At 36.9% G+C, this 18,365-nt stretch overlaps 1 protein-coding gene across 2 annotated transcripts in view; it reads right to left on the reverse strand.

Moving 5' to 3' along the window:
- Nucleotides 1–18,365, reverse strand: part of LOC150087162 (dynamin-like) — a 307,901-nt gene that overhangs the window by 269,240 nt on the left and 20,296 nt on the right. For both annotated transcript variants that reach the window (XM_090372996.1, XM_090372997.1), the window contains exon 2: nt 5,829–5,902. In XM_090372996.1, the coding sequence (XP_090229122.1) occupies nt 5,829–5,902 (74 nt within the window). The remainder of the gene's footprint in view (nt 1–5,828; nt 5,903–18,365) is intronic.

Genomic DNA, 18,365 nt, shown 5'->3' on the forward strand with positions numbered 1-18,365 from the left:
CAGAAAAATTCATATCTGACTGAACAATTACCCCCAGGTCCTTTTCAATCTCCACTATCCTGAGTGTAGTACCACCCAGTTGATATGTTACTCTGGGGTTACTGCTACCCATATGCAGTACTTTACATTTGTCAATGTTAAACTTCAATTGCCACCTCTCAGCCCATCTGCTCTAATTTTCCAGATCCTGTTACAGTAGCGTACTATCATTACTGTGATTAACAACCCTGCCAACCTTCGTATCATCTGCAAACTTAGACATTAACCTCGATATACCTTCATCAATATCATTAATAAATATCGAAAACAACAATGGGCCCAACACCGAACCCTGGGGGGGGGGACTCCACTAATAGTATGTGAACGAGCAGTGTTCACTGATAACCACTCTCTGTCTTCTTCCACTCAATCATCCTTTTATCCATTGTGACAACTTGTCCTTAATACCATACTGCTCCAATTTGTACAGTAGTCGTCCACGTGTCACAGTATCAAAAGCTTTCCTAAAATCTAAGTACAGTGGTACCTTGGATTGCGAGTAACTTGGTCTGCGAGTGTTTCGCAAGACGAGCAAAAATTTTTAATAAATTTTAACTTGATAAACGAGCGAGGTCTTGCAATACGAGTACAGTCAGTCCTCGTATAACACGTGTTTACACTACACGAATTCGATCATACACGATTTATAAATAGGGGAACGATATCTTATATAACACAAACCGAATTCGCTTATGCACGATTCGCCTTTGTGTTTACAAGAAATGGCAGAGGAACGCAGAATCACCCCAACTGAACACAACACGATAGGAATGAAGAGAAGATTCTGAAAATGTATTTATGTTTTTATATCAGTGAAGGGGAAACACATTTCACCATAATAACGTAAAAAGCAACACAATTCCAGCTATCGGTATGCAATTAGATCGAGTTTACTACCAGTTTATAACAGATTCCATTAGCAGAAACGCAACTGGAAACTGTTTTTATTGTTTTATGGTAGTAACCCCTAGAAATGTGGTTTAGGAAAATGTGAGGTGTTAATAGTGTATCTCTGCCTTTATGGTGTTGTTTATTCAGTTGCTACACTCGCGCAGCTTTGTTTATGTGTATCAAGGGTGCCTCCTCATTTTGTAATTGTGCTTTATTCCCTAAAAATTGTCTGCCGAGCGTTACGTGATCACGTGCTGCTCGGGATTGTGTTTAATCGTCTCACATGCTCGGTCTCAGTCGGCATACCTCATTCGTATACCGTCAACATTGTAGTGAACATTCGTGCTAACGTTGTGACCACGTGTATGTGCGTAAAGCATTTTTTTTTTGTGTTCAAATTTGGTGACTGTTATTTATTAACTGTGCACTACGAAAATGGCCCCAATGAAGAAAAGGGTTGAAAAGGAAGGTGGTAAGAAGAAGGAGATGATTACGGTAGAAGTTAAGAAGGAAATCATCGAGAAGCACGAACAAGGTATGAAAGTGGCCGCCATCGCAAGATTTTATAAGAAGTCTACGTCAACAATTTGCACAATATTAAAGAAGAAAGAAGAACTAAGGGGACTAGATGTAGCAAAAGGAGTCACGAGAATATCAAAGCAATGGCCACGTATTCTGGAAGTTGTAGAAAAGTTGCTTTTGGTGTGGATAAACGAGAAGCAACTAGCAGGTGATACTGTGACCGAGAACTTGATCTGTGAGAAGGGAAAGGCCTTGTACGCCGACCTCGTAAGTAAACTGCCTGGTACGTCTACAGAAAACGAAGAAGGCTTCAAGGCGAGCAGGGGATGGTTTGATAACTTTAAGAGGAGAAGTGGCATCCATAGTGTTGTGAGGCACGGAGAGGCTGCGAGTTCGGACGCTAAGGCAGCTGAGGCGTTCGTTGCCGAGTTCCAGAAGCTCATGGTTTCCGAGTGTTACCTGCCGCAGCAAGTTTTTAATTGCGATGAGACAGGGCTTTTTTGGAAAAAGATGCCAAAGAGGACCTACATTACAGCAGAAGAGAATGCCATGCTCGGTCACAAGCCCATGAAAGACCGTCTCACCCTCTTGCTGTGTGCTAATGCAAGCGGTGATTTCAAAGTCAAGCCCCTGCTCGTGTATCATTCTGAGAATCCACGAGCCTTCAAGAAATGCAAGGTGCAGAAGAGCCAGTTAACCGTTATGTGGAGGTCCAACAGCAAGGCTTGGGTCACTCGTATCTTGTTCGTTGAGTGGATCAACGAGGTCTTCGGTCCTGCAGTGAAGAAATACCTCTTAGAAAAAAAACTGCCACTCAAAGCCTTGCTGGTTATGGATAATGCTCCTGCTCATCCTCCAGACCTTGAGAACGACTTACTGGAAGAATTCGAATTCATTAAGGTCCAGTTCCTTCCTCCCAACACTACTCCATTACTCCAACCCATGGATCAGCAGGTCATTTCGAACTTTAAAAAGCTTTACATCAAGGCACTATTTCAGCGATGCTTCGAGGTGACCGAAGGAACTAACCTAACCCTCCGAGAGTTTTGGAAAAATCATTTCCACATCGTAAACTGTCTCAAAATCATCGATAAAGCCTGGGATGGGGTCACCAAGAGAACCCTCAATTCTGCTTGGAGAAAACTGTGGTCTGATTGCATTGAGGGGTTTGCTCATGAACAGGAGCTGCCAGTTGTCGATGAAATTGTGTCCTTGGGGACGACCATGGGACTGGAGGTGAATAAGGACGACATTCAAGAGCTGGTGGAGGAACATGGCCAGGAGTTTACCACCGACGAACTGATGGATCTGCATCGCGAGCAACAGCAAGAGGTTATGGAGGAGATCTCGTCTGAGGAGGAGGAGAAAAAAATGGAGACATCCCTTTCTTCAAATGAGATTAGGGAGGTGTGTAAAATGTGGGAAACAGTGCAAAATTTTGTAGAAAAGCACCACCCGAGTAAGGCTGTGGCAGTGCGAGCGATGAATCTGTTTAACGACAATGCAATGTCATATTTCCGTGAAATCCTCAAAAGGAGGCAAAAGCAAGTGTCATTGGATAGATTTCTTGTTAAAGTCGCACAAAAAGAAAAAGTCAACAGATAGTAGTGATTCCGTTAGTGACAGTGAAAATCGTCCTACCCAATAATTAATAAATTCGATTGCTTTTAAAAATATAAAAAAGGTATGTATGTATTTTGTATTAATCATTTTTACAGTATATGAATATTTTTGAATTTTGGAACAAATCATCTGGGTTTCCATTATTTCTTATGGGGAAATTCGCTTTGATATTCGAGTGCTTTGAATTACGATCACGTTTCCGGAACGAATTATGCTCGCAAACCAAGGTACCACTGTATATGGTATCAAAATTATTCTTTGCATCCAATTCCTTTGTGACCATATCATAGTATCCAATCAAATTTGTCAGACAAGACTTCCCCTTAACAAACCCATGCTGTGTCTGAACTATAACTATAGCCTTGTCTAGAAGATCCTGCATCGCTTTCTTAACCAATGACTCCATTATTTTCCCTGGAACAGAAGTTAAACTAACAGGTCTGCAATTACTCATGTCACCCTTTGATCCTCCTTTGTGAATTGGGGACATATTTTCACAACTCCAGTCCATGGGGACCTCCCCTGAGTCCAAGCATGCTCTCATAATTATGGCTAAGAGTTTGCTTACTTCCTTTGCCCCTTCCTTTAATATAACTGGATAGATCCCATCCTCCCCAGGTGCCCTTCTTAAGTTTAACTTCAACAATTTCTCCTCCACTTTGCTCTCAGTTATTACAAACTCATTTAGCTCCCTCCCAGATTTTGACAAGCTTCTGGCCTCCACTTCCCTACCTCCTCATGTGTAAATGAGGATGTAAAATACTTACAGTTTGTCAGCTACGTCAGCAGTTCATCAACAATCAAACTGTCGATGTCAAGTGGACCAATCTGATTCATTCCCCTCCCTTCTAGAGTTTACATAAGTAAAGAAATCTTTACTTTTTTCTTTGCATCGTTTGCCAAAGGTTTCTCGTAATCTGCCTTTGCTTCCGTAACGTCCTTTGTGACTTGATTAAGGACTATCTTATATCTATAATAGGCATCTTTGTCTCCTGATAATTGATATGCATCCCATACATTTTTTTTCTCTTCCATGAGTCTCATTAGGTCATCTGACATCCATTTAGGCCCAAATATTGAACAGTATTTCTTAGTTGGTAGGAAAAGCCTAGTAGCTTCCATGATTAATTCCTTGAATGCTTCCCATTTAGAATTTTCTGTTGGTAACATCAGTTGGTCCCACTGTATAAAATTTAAAAAATCTCTGAGACCACTGTAGTCACTTTCACAAAAGCAAAAACCCTTCCCTTCACTGAATGGTAGTTACATCTTTAAGTAAATCCCACATAAATACACTGTGATCACTGCCACCTAGCAGTTCGTTTATCTGTAAATCCTTAATGCATGAAGAATCGCTGCTGATAATCAGACCAAGAGTATTACTCCTTCTGGTTTCCTCTCAAACATGCTGCTGTAGAAAACAATCATCCAATTAATCCACAAAAGTCTTGCTAGTGTGTGAGTGACCAACCCACAAGTTCCAGTCTATATCTGGGAAGTTAAAATCCTCCATTATAATACAATCTGATTTACTGGCCCACTCTATTTCCCTGTACAGTTGTTCATTGTACTTATCAGTCATTAGGTCTATAACACAGACAACACACTCATACCTTGGTTTGTTATGTTTGTTTGTTATTTGGTTTTTAGGAGCATTAGCAACTAAGGTCATATTGCTCCGGGATATGCGGTGGTCATTCCCTGACCTTTCCGCATTCTCCGTATTTGGTGGTGACGGGCTCGAACCCCGGTCTGAACTTGCTAATGTCACACAAACCTGACTCAACACTGAACTGTCCACCCATGTCAACTGGATGCACTTCCTTAGATTGTGTTTCTTAACTAACAGGATCCCAAATATCACAGGTGCTCACATCTAGAAGAAACAATGTTGATTACTGGTCTATTTTCACTTTAGTAGTACTGAGTAGTATTATTAAAATGAGGCAATTTGAATAATAAATGAACTGAAAGAAAGCTTAATTCTACTTAAATCAAGGGATAAGATGATGCTGAAACTTACATTAATCTTTGGAACAAAAATTAATGTAAGTTTCAGCATTTACTGTCCAACTGAGTGAGACAGATATTATAAAACACACTTAGATTCTAGAGTGCAATACAGTACTCAAATTAACAAATGAAACCTACTGACTATGCAAAAGGAAAACATTCAATCAAAAATGGGGAAACTGCCAAAAACTGTTTCAGTTTTCTGACACTCCAATATAGTAACTTTTTTTTTTAATATACAACTTAAAACTGACCTAAACATATGCTGCTGCACTACTTGCTTTTGATATTGGATTTTTGGTGCACTGGCAAATAAAGCCAAACTTCTCATAGCTGTCTAATACATCACAGCTAAGGTTTAACTGCGTAAATTGTGCAGTCCATTTTATATATGTTTATGATTTGATATTTACCAGAGAAACATAAAACAGCACCCATTAAATATATAAATGATAGCACAGCACATATATGTGATATTGTGATTCGAGAATTCAAAGATATCGCCTTCGTCAGAAAATATTTTCCTACCATAGCACCAATCTGATGTGCAACAGTTGGACATTCAAATCATAACATGCCTTGATAATGCATTTGTTCTGATGGGATTGCATCCCATTAGAGAATGGGCAGACTTAGAAGAACTGTTGCAATATAAAATGTTAGTATGAGAGAGGCAAAGTACATTTTTCACATTTATTACTCTTTTTAAGACTTCAAAATAATATACATGCGACACTCACCACTCGGAGAATTGAAAAGCTGTAATACTAGTGGCCGCCTTGTTACAATTCCACAACCACGTGGTAAAAAATCTCTGAAAAGAAAGAAAATGACTGCAGTTTATATCTTTAAGCACATGAACTTTTGTGTGTAGTCTCTCTCTCTCTCTGAAATCTAGCTCCAGAGAATCTTTTTTTTAATCCTAAGAACTAATACATAGAAATAAAAGTATAAAAATACCTTCTATGAACAATTCTCAACAACATAATAAAAAAACGAATCACTTTTCTTTTATTTCTAACTGGAGATTTAGATATACTTCTCTCAGAAGTAAATGGTCTAAAAGTTATAGTTATTCCTTTTTCTCGTATTTACTCTAACAATGTATATAAACAACTAAAGTTTACTCATTACCAAATTCACACACACAGTTATGAAATTTAAACTTCCTTCTAGTAATGTTGCTAGGTGATGATGCACTGCATAACTAAAGTTGCTATTTTCCAAGTATTTTTTGTTTTTATTTATGAATAAGATAGTATTATGATTTCTCGATGGGTCTGTTTTCTTTCTTATGAGAAAAGGATTTATCATAAAATCAAAATGGCTCAACTCTGAATGGTCCTCAGAAACCCTGTGGTAACCTGCAATTACTATCTGCAACTTCTATGTATTCATGGGATGTGATCCCTGCTCTGCAAAGTATTCAATTAAAATTCCTGAAGTTGCATTTTTCAAAAACTACATGCCTCTTATGATTTAATTCTTTCAGTGACACATTTTTTAGATTGTTACAAACATTTTCTGCAATGTTTTTGTTAACCCACGACACCATTATCTTTATCCTGATCATCTTTAGTTGCAGTTTTTCCCCATGTGACTAAAAAGTGTCATCTAGGTTTTCTTTCTTTTATTATTATGAATTTAAACAAATTATACTGCAAAGCCTTACTGAATAACCAGAATGGCACCTTCAAGTTATCATTAAAATCCAGAAGAGAAGATAAGGATAATGTTTGGTATTATTTGATACCATGACATTTGAACTTTACTAGCTGATCAGGAAGATATACTTAGATTTAAAGATAAGGAATGAATACAAGAATCAGAATAGTGGTGCCACAGTATAATAAAAATTTGGGTGTTAAAAAAATATAAAATAGTGCCCAATAAGTTATACACCACAGTGTGAAATTGATTTCATACTTGTTATAAGGCTATTATAATCATGTCTTTTATAAATATGTTTTGTAAAATTCAAGAGGAAATAATCTTTTTCTTCAGAACTTTGAATTTTATTCACATCTCCCATATTCCACAGATTTAGCACCTTAAAATTTTTTATTCTTAGAGATTAATGAAAAATTATCTGAAAGGAATGATAGTTGAAAGTGATAATGATGTCATTACTGCTGTTTATTTCTCCCTGGTTGCAGTATGCAGCCTTCTATAAACAAGGGACAACAATACTGAAAGGCTGCTGTAAGAAGTGTTTTTTTTTTTTTTCATGAAAACCCCAAACAAAAGGTATTAGAACCTATAGTACTTAGTACCGTGCGTGGGTTGAAAGTTGAGAAGAAGAAAGAAGATATTTTGTTGACATTAGACTTGAACTTCTGTAGACTGTAATTTTCAGGAAATACGTATGAAGGAAGGTTGTTCCAGAAAACGGCAGTTCAATGAATAAACAAGGAAGATGAAAAGTTGGTTCTGTGAGTTTGAAGTTGGACATCAAATGGATATTGGCTGGTGGTGGCACATGTTTGCAGGGCTGCATTTACACTTTTGGTGGCCCTAGGCACAACACAATTATGAGGTCCCAAAAGGTCAGGTCAAGTCAGTACAAAGTAAAAAAAAAATTGCTTCAAACGTTTATTTCAGTTAATCAAATTCATAAATATTTTTTCAATTTATTGAAAATAAAAGTTGACATTTCTATAAAAACTCATTTTAATAAAATAAAAATAACACAACATTGGTATATATATCTATTAAAAATAAAGTATTATACATACTTTATTTTTAATTATTAAATTTAAAAAAATACATAACTAACAGTATTTTTTTCTGGCTTTGGTCTTAGCAAATATATCTATAATATCATCATAAGTAATTGAGTTCATTGCATCTGATTCAATGAATAATAACGATAGGTCACTTGTTTTATTTTGGTGCAAGTTGCTTCTTAAATAATTTTAAATTCATTTCAACACCGAAAATGAGCATTCAGCACTTGCGTTTGAAATAGGCATAGTCAGAAATATTTTTAAAATAGTTTCTACGTTTGGGAAGGTAGACCTTAACCCATCGTTTATAAATTGGTACATATTTTTAATTGAAAAATTTTCTTCTTTCATCATTATTAAAAATTGCTTAACTTCGTCAATAAATTTTTCGGAGTCAGTATCAGTCCTATAAGTTGGTAAAATTTTGTTAATACTAGTCATGTACTTGTCTTGATCTATATCTTTCTTTAAAAATATGCCAAACATATCTAATATGTCTAAATAGCTTTTCGTCCTTTCGTTAATTTCCAAAATTAGCTTATCGCAAATAACATTAAATGTTAACGTCGTCGGATTGTGAAACATCATCACACATTTTTTTCATTCTTTTCTTCCCATCTTTAAATTGTGTCTCATCTGTTAATAAATTTGCTTCTTAATTTAAAGCAGCAAAACTATTTTTTATATCTAAAATAAAACCAACTAAAGACTGTAACAAATTATTAGCTAATAGCAAATCCATATCGAGATTTTGTAGATATTTACTAGTCACATTTATTCGTTGTAAAATTTTGTCCAACACAATTGTTAAAATAGCCGTTTCCAAATTGTCAAAATTTTCAGTCAGTGATGAGCTCTCTAATTTAGAAATAGGTTTTTCATAAGGAGAAATAGATAGTTCAAGCAATGCCTCCTTAATTTGTTTACATCCACGTTTCAATGCCAATATAACGTCAGCTCTTGCGGTCCACCTCATTTCACTTAGTCTTTTAACTGCTAAAGATTTTTTTTCCTAAATGTTTAAGGAGTAGGTCCCATCTTCTTGTTGAAGATGAAAAGTAATTATATACATTTTGAACAAAATAATGCACTGCTTCCGGACAAGATTCCACAGCATAGTTGCCAATTAAATTACTGTAAATACTGCATAGTTGTAAATTAAATTAAATAGGAATGATTAGAGCATGGTATGTAATGTGCAGAGGGACTATGTTTTTTCAGCCTAGCTTGTAAACCTGTATAGACACCTTTCATATTGGCAGCGTTATCATAGCTGTGCCCTCTGCACATTTTTATATCCAAAGATAATTCTTCTAATTTTTTTAATACAGTACTACCTCTTCTAAATATAATGAATTATGTTGTGTAATACTGATGAACCCAATAAATGTTCCTCTAATGTCAGAATTTGCTGTAACATACCTAATTATAATAGCTAGTTGGTCAATATGGGCAACGTCTGCTGTTGAGTTGAGTATTATTGCAAAATAAGCAGCTTCCTTCATTTCTGATTTTTGTATTTCTCTTGTTTTATTAGCTATTAACTCTATGAATTCATCACAACTATGGTAAGAAAGATAATTTGATCTGCCAGAACCACAGTTGGCATACACTTTAATGTGATGTTTTAAAAAATCATCAAATTCACTTAAATAATGGAGACACGATTAATAATTTCCACGAGAATCAGAAAAAATATCATTTGTATTGCCTCTGGTGACTATTATCAGAGAAATGGGGAACATGCTTTGTAAAAAGGATAGGTGGAACAGGACCAGAGTATGTCTGCCAGGGGCAAAGGTTGATGATGTAGAGCGGATATCATCTTTTAAGGCACAAAAGGTGATATAGTTGTACACGTTGGCACTAATGATATTAAGAGTAGGAGACTGGCAGAATTACTTAACAAGCAAGTCACTGTTGAAAAAAAGCCGTGAATTAGGGTTGAATTTGAAAGTGTCTGCAATTCTGCCCAGACACGATAGGAGGGAGTATATGATGAGAGCCTTGTAGATCAATTCGGCCCTGGAAAGATTGTGCAAGGCTCAAGGGGTAGAATTTTTTTCAGCCTGGTCTGTACTTGTTAACAGGAGAGACTGCTTCTACAGGGATGGGATATATAGTACTTAAATAGAAAGGGTGCAAGAATATTTGCTGATGCTATTGAGGCAGTGTTAGGTGGGTCAGAAAACTGCTAGCTTGGGGGGATACAAGGACTAATAGATTAACAGTAGCCACTGGCAGAGGTAAAAGTGATTCTTGCACTGCTTCTATTGGAAGGAGCAGAAGCCTGGAAACAAGATGCAGGATATTTCAGAGACTGCTGGGAGTCATTGCGGTACAAGTAAAAACATGAGTTGTCTTGAGTTTTAGTCTATATTTATTTCTTTATATGTTACATATAATTACTTTTACATGCTATATTACTGTTACATACAATTATAAAGAAATAAGTATAGATCTAAAAACTCAATAATATAGTACTCACCATAAAAATTACACGAAAAGATCAAGAAACCAATTCAAATTAAAAATAATTACGTTAAAAGCTAAAAAATAGTATTTTTCTGTAAAAAAAAAAAAATCTTAGTTTTGTTAAAATAACAATAATAAATTTATTGAAAAATATATTCTTCCCGACTCCGACAGTTACTTTAACCAAATAATTAAGTATATGTACTCGTATACTGCTATACAAATACAAACCAAATACTAATGGTAACTAAATTCTCGGCTGTTACTCGTGTGTATGTACAATGGTTAACTTTGATCGGTTACGGCCATGCGATAAAACAATATTTCAAATGGAGGCCTCACAAATTTTTCAGGGACACTAGTTTTTATATTATGAATTTAATATTTAAAAATAAGTATTTTATTTTGCAACTATAACTAGACTTTTTTATATAGTTGTTTGTGAGGAGTTAGGTTTTAAAGTGAGGCCCCCAGCTTGCACCTAATGTGCCTTATGGTAAATGCGGCCCTGCATGTTTGGACTGTTTTGAAAGAGAGAGTGGGAATTATAGAAGCCAATTCAGAAGAACAGTGCCCATGGAAGTATCTGTAGAAAAGGCATGCAGCAGTAACAGTACATCTATGAGACAAAGAGCGGAGAGACTCTGTTAGAGATGAGTCAACTAACTGCCCTCTTCTGAATTGAATCTAGAAGCCTGAGAGGTTTTTGGGGCACCGCTCCAGATGTGGGAACAATATACCATGGTAGGACGGATTTGCAATTTGTACGGAGTAAACAGCTGTTTGGAAGAAACGTAAAAGCAAAAGAGAAAACCAAGTTTTTCAGATGCAAAGGAGCAATATTTGTAATGTGCTTGTGCCAAGAGAGAGAGATTAAAAGTCAGGGTAATCCCCAAAAGAGATATATCATCTTCCCTAGAAATCGGAGTGTCACCAAAGATAAGCATAGGAGCAGAAAATTCCTTTTTGCAAGATGTAATACAGAACTGAGTTTTAGAAAAATTGAAATCAACTAAGTTGTCTTTGCCCCACTGGAGAATTACCTGGAGATCGGCATTTAAGAAATTGGTAGTGGATATTCGAGAAGTTGAAGCTGATTGAGCAGGGCAAGGTTTCTCAAACTGGAAAGTGGAATGTAATATGCTATCATCAGCAAAACTATGGATAGGATTTCAAGTCAATGGAAGAAGGTCATTAATATACAAGAGGAAAAGAGTGGGGGAAAAGAACTGAACCTTGGGGGACATCAGCATTAGTGGAAAAGTTAGAAGAGAGTGAGAGAGAGCCATCTGCCATCAACCTCAGTGAATGGCAAGAGAGAAAACTGGATAATCAATTACAAAAAACAGTTGGCAAATCATAAGATGGAAGCATATATGGCAATGGAACCATATACAGGTCTGGAGGCCTCATTTTAAGAAGGATGTAGAACTGCTGGAACGAGTACAGAGAAGGGAAACAAGATTATTGAATGGAACAAAGGGTTGCTCTAATGAAGAAAGGCTTAAGTTTTGCAAATTATTTTAGCCAGCGGGTGGTTGATTGCTGGAACAAACTTCCATCTGTCGTTGTAGTTGATAGCTGAAATAGATTCAAGGCAGAATTAAACAAACATTTGGGGAAAGTGGACAGGTGAAATGAGGTTTTTGTTTTTTTTTGGCTGATGCTGTATAACTTTGCTTTCTTGCATCATATGCCTTTGTTAATGCTAAGCGTGTTTAGAAGACCTTAATGCCAAACACAATCAAAAGCCTTTGAAATGTCGAGCGACTGTGTTTCACCAAACTTTTCCATTGAATTTGTCCATAAATGGGCAACAAAAGTCAGAATATCACAAGAGGGTCGACACTGATGGAATCCATACTGGCGATCGTTTATCAGACGGAAGGTTTCTAGGTAGTTTAAGAGTTAGTGGTTAATTGATTTCTGCATTACTTTAGAAAGAGTAGAAGTAACTGCAATGGGATGATAATTGGAACTGGCTGGATATGAGCAAATTTCCAAGCAGAAGGAAAAACACCTTTGGAATAAGACAGTGAAAAAAAGGCGGCAAAGAACAGGAGTAAGTTCAAGTGCACAGGTTTTGAGAACAAGTGGAGAAATACCATCAGGACCTGGAGCTTTCTTAGCATCGAGATTCGTCAAAATCCTTCTAACATCCTTTTGACGAAGGCCACAGGAGGCATTGAATTGAGCGTGTTGGGAATGGTGGGAGGTGTTTTAACAAGATTAATACATGAATTGGAATAAAAATGGGATGCTAGCAGGTCAGCTTTATCCTTTGTCTAAAGTGACAATTGAACCATCTGGATTTGACAGAGATGGGAGAAGATGGGCAAAAGGCAAAAGTTGTGGCCAATAGCTTTCGCAAGAGACCAGAATGCTTGGCTACCATTACAGCAAGAAGCAAGTTTTCTACTCTTAGATTGTTCAAAATGTAGTTTGGACTGATTAATAACTGCTTTAAAATTGTTGTGAGCTTTGGTGTAGGCAGAAAATGAAACTGAAGAATTGGAAACAATCCAATTACAATATACAACATTCTCTTCAACAGCCTTAGCACACTTATTAGAAAACCAAGGTTTAGATAAAAGATGAGATTTTAAAGTGGAGTGTGGAATAAAGGATTCCATTCCTACAAGATTAATTTCACTGAAATGATCTGAGAAACGTTGACATCAGAAGTTTTGAAACAGTAATCCGACCAAGGAAAAGAAATCTTGCAAGTCGTCCCATTTTGCATCCTTGTAATGCCAAACAACACAAGGTTGAGAATAGCAGTGAGATAAAGGATCCATTGGAGAAGAGAAAATCACCAAGTTGTGATCTGATGTTGCCCAAAGAAACACTCACTTTGGCCGTGTACTTAAAAGGGTTGTTTGTGAGAAAAAAATCAATAGTATTGGCTGTATGGTTAGGATTGTCTGGTATTCTGGTAGGTAAATGAAACGGAAGCCAGCTGGAGATGTGAACATTAAAATCACCAAGGAAAATTACCTCACTATTAGGAAAGTTGAACTGGTGAAAGTCAAGATAAGTTGCAAAGAGATGAAGTCAAAGAGATCCAAGTGATTAGTGGAGTTGGGAGAACGGTAGAGACAGAAGATGAATTTGACACAATGAGGTAGAGAGATTTTAAACCAGAGAAGATCGAAAAGAGGAGATTCCAAATTACCAAGTGTCTAACAGGGAATATCGGAACTGACATATGCACAAGTATACCACCTTTGAGGCAAAAGGAATCATAAGCGAATAATTTGGGCAACTGAGATGAGCAGTGATTGAATCAACCAATAACTGAGATTCTGTCAGAAAAAGAACATGGGGTTTGGCAGACTGTAAGTGGAAATGGACATCAATGAGATTAGAACTGAGATCATGTATATTTGTGAAATAAACTAGGAAATGTTTGGGAAGTTTAGATCTTTTCTCAGATAAGCTTGCTCTATTAGTTTAACAATTCACGGTGCATTCAATAGTAAGAAAAAGTGGGGCGACATGCTGTATGAAGTAATGAAATTTTTGGATATGGCATACACATGGTAAGAATATACCCAGATCCTTGACAAAACATGGCCTCGACAATGCCCTCCCGCAGTCACACTACTCGGACTCTACCTGTCACTATCTGGCAGAATAGAGGTAGCAAGATTATACACTAGCTGATCTGGAAGCCTCCTAGAGTGTTACCAATAGGTTTGGTCTTAGTCTGGTGTACTAACTAGTGGATTTTTGGATTGGTCTTGGTCTGGTGTACAAACTAGTGGCCGCCCTGCGAATGCTGTTTTAGAGATGTACCCTCGAAATGTAAGGAACTTTGGATCTTGCTAGGGTGTTCATCATAACCTCAAAAGGCAACTGCATAAAGGAAGAGATGGGGAAGGGTTGACATGGAACTTAGCTCTGGAGACTAAACATGGGTTCCACCACTTTAAGTTTTAAATAGGCAAAGTGGTGGTATTGAATCGGTTGATGAGAGTCATCTACCACCTAGTATTGCCTAGAGGGGCGACATTCCTCTGTGTGGTGTGGGCACTACACCTGGGTGGTCACCGATAGTGTGCTTGCACATGGGGGTTATACGCAGGATTACTAACAGTCCCACCATTGTGAAGTTGCAAGCAGAGGATATGTTCATCATAGACTATCTGGACTTTGCCAAAATTGGGTCCACTTGACTTGAGCGTCACTCGAATATGAGTTCCATCAACATTTTAGGCTCTTAGCACAGCTTGTCTGGCATATCTGAGAGAATGTCTGAGACAAGCCTAAGGACCAAGTGTACTGCCATTAGAGGAAATTATGTGGAAAAATAAGTATTATTCAAAAAATTAGACTTGCAAATAATATAATAGGTATATTTTTTGTGCTCTATTTTTTCTGCAAATTTTCTATCTTCTATGCCAGTGGTGTCCAATCTACAGCCAGTGCTGCAGTTGTAAAATTAGCAGAAGATATACTCTTTTAAAGTTACGTATGCAGAGGGTATACTGGGCTTATTAGCATTAGCAAGGGCACATGATGCAAGAAAGCAAGCTTATATAGCATCAGCCAAAAAAAAAACCCCATATTTCACCCATCCCCTAGCTCCAAATGTTTGTCAAGTTCTGCCTTGAATCCATTTAAGCTATCAACTTCTACAACGACAGATGGAAGTTTGTTCCAGCAATCAACCACCTACTGGCTAAAGGCAAACTTCCGCACATCTATCGTACAACCGTCTTTCTTCAATTTGAATTTATGCCCTCTCAGGCGATTATTCTGAGCAAGAGGAAGAATCCCATCAGCATTGAGCATGCTCAAACCATTCAAGGCTTTATACACCTCAATCAGATCACTTCGCAGGTGCCTAGTCTCCAGACACTGTAATTTGCAAAACTTAAGCCTTTCTTCGTAAGAGCAACCCTTTGTTCTGTTCACTAATCTTGTTGCCTTTCTCTGTACTATAAAGTATTTAAGGGCAAAGGCCTCATGCTACGAGGTAGAATGACTAATATGTAGGTTAGTGCAAATGCATCATTTTAACATAGCTATCTCTACCAAAGTAGTTAAACTACTTTGGTAGATAGCTATGTTAAAATAAAGCATTTGCACTAACCTACATATCAGCCTTCTCTGTACTTGTTCCAACAGCTCTACATCCTTCTTAAAATGAGGAGTCCAGACCTGTATACAGTACTCAAGGTGTGGCCTGACCTGTTAGAAAAATTCCTGTATATCATTGACAAGACACCATGAGCTACTCTTGCAGACTGTCTGCACTGCTCAGAAAACTAGATATCTGCCTGCACAATTACCCCCAGGTACTTTTCATTCTCTACCATTGTCAGTGTGGTACCACAGAGTTGATATGTTACTCTGGGATTACTACTTCCCATATGTAATACTTTACATTTGTCAATGTTAAACTTCATTTGCCACCTCTCAGCCCATCTGCTGAACTTTTCTAGATCCTGTTGCAGCAGTGTACTGTCATTAGCTCATTAACAACCATGCCAACCTTCGTATCGTCTGCAAACTTGGACATTAAGACTGATATATCATCATCAATATCATTTATAAATACAGAAAACAACAATGGACCCAACATTGAACCCTGAGGGACTCCACTAATAACATTAGTCCAAGAAGAGCAGTGTCCATTGATTACCACCCTGTCTTCTCCCACTCAACCATCCCTTTATCTATAGCAGCAATTTGCCTCCTTTTCATTTTTTTAAAAAAAACAAAAGTCATATTTTTATGATTTTAATAAAATGTAAAAATATAAATCACTGTCATAGATTTGTTGCACATAAAGGTGTTGGAAATTTCCATTTTCTATATAGCCTGAAAATAAAAAATGGTAACATGAAAATAGAAATTTCCCTTTACATGTAACAAGATATGGAAAATGTAACACTAATTTTTCTCGAATCACTCAGTGTAGCCTGCAAAACAAATCTAACTTTGAATATGGTCTCTGTATGGGAAAAGGTTGGACACCAGTGTTCTATGCCAACGAGAAACATAGCTTTGTCAGTATACATGACGTTGTTCTTCACTGCATATAACCATGTCTCCACCTCACAAATCACAGTGCCATCATTCTCAAGCCTCATACTGCAGACTACATCCTTCAGTACTTTATGGAATTGCTTGTGTTGCTGAGTTTCTGCAACTTTGATGCAAGATTTGAGTTGGTGGCCTGCCCATGGCATCAAATCCACAAGAATCATAGAATCCATAAACAAAATAATCACTATCATGCTGGCTGAAGGAGTAATTTTAAACTTTGTCTGTGAAGGGATGAGGTAATGACATTTTATGATCTCTACTTTTCTGTCTCTGGCTGAAAATTATGAAATTGTGGACAAGAAGGCTTCCCCCTGTAGGCTTCATAATGCTTTCAAAACTGAACAAATGTCTTTGTGGAGAGTTTTCTGTTTGTGCAAGATCCTGTGGGATACATCTCACATACATCTTCGAATATCTTAGGAGTTAAATAATCATGTTGACTGATAGCCAGAGTGCCAGCTTCTCTGTTTTTGACATATCCTTAAAAATAATGTCATTGGCATATTGTAACACACTGATGGCATGACATTCCTCCATAGACATTCTTCAATTGCTTGCAAATGCTGAGACACTTCAACCACAGCTCTGTATTTCAAACATATCTCAACATTTTATACTATTCGTAACTACAGTAAGTGTTATTTATCAGATTACATTGTTGCAGTGCATTCAAATACATCACATATATATATGATGCATTAGAAAATTTTAAAATGTTTTCATTGAAAAAAAAAAAATAAAAAAGTGTGGTGGATTACTTTCTGGGCAACCCTCAATTCCTGTTATTGCTATTTTCTTTCATGATCACTCTGTACACCTATCTACCACCCCCTGCATTGTTTATCAGGTGCAGAAGGATATTGTGGGCCTAAAAAAGTAAATTTATATGGCCTATGAATTATTTTAACATTAAAGTTCACATTAACATTTAAAATTATAGCTAACACTAGGAATCAATATGAAAACTTCACCAAGGCATATTAGAATTGTCTATTAAGAGAACTTTAAAGATTATGTACCTTTATGGCAGGTACACTCAATTAAACCATTTCACTGTGCCTGCTACTATAAATGGCCTTTCACATCTAACAGCAAGAGACCACCACTATAATAATGTCTGTTACCATTCTTGTGGTAATAGACATATTATCACGTTTCCCACGGTAATTCACACTCTCAACCCAATGTGATATCTAAATAGTTTTTGAATCACAATAATGCAATACAGAATTAACTCAGAACTACAAACATTCCAAATCCAGACATTAGGCAACAGCAAGTAAGTGCTGACCTATGCTGACACACAACTAGCTATGCATGACTGAACTCATAATCGCACATTCAGATCAGGTTCAAAAAATCTTCAAGAAAGAATTATATTATTACGTATATCATATTACTGTGTTTATTATTAAATAAACTAATCTGGCATGTCAGCTTGGTTAAGTTATGCTTGGGTGGATTATTTAACAATGTAACAATACCTCAATTTTCATTACAGTACAGCATTTAAGTAGCATCAGTTGAACATATACAGCTGCACTCTTATGGCCATCATGTAGCACATGATAGCCATATTACTGAGAACAGCTGGTATCACATTAGCATTAGCTATGCATTACCTCCCCTGAATCTAAGGATGTTCTCATAAGTATGGCTAAGGGTTTGCTTCCTTCCCTTGCTGCCTCCTTCAATATAACTGGATAGATTGTACCCCCCAAATACCAATTCTGTGCTGCTTATATCTATGTGACACCATGTCTCTGATATCCCAACAATATCTGCCCTTGAAGTCTTCATCAGCACTTCAAATTCATCAAATTTATTTACTATACTTCTAGCATTAGTGTACATGCAAGTATACATGCACCTGTTTGTGCTTTTACTTACCCTAACACAGCCCATGTACTTGTTCCATGATGACTCCCAGCAGCTCTTGAAACCCCCAGCAACTTGCTCCCTAGGCTGCTTCTATTCAAGAATCAAAACTGTTAATCTTTTACTCTGTGAATCATTCCC

The sequence above is a fragment of the Mastigoproctus giganteus genome, chromosome 4 (assembly GCF_048544385.1).
Source record: "Mastigoproctus giganteus isolate SK-2022 chromosome 4, ASM4854438v1, whole genome shotgun sequence".
Classification (NCBI taxonomy): Eukaryota; Metazoa; Arthropoda; class Arachnida; order Uropygi; family Thelyphonidae; genus Mastigoproctus; species Mastigoproctus giganteus.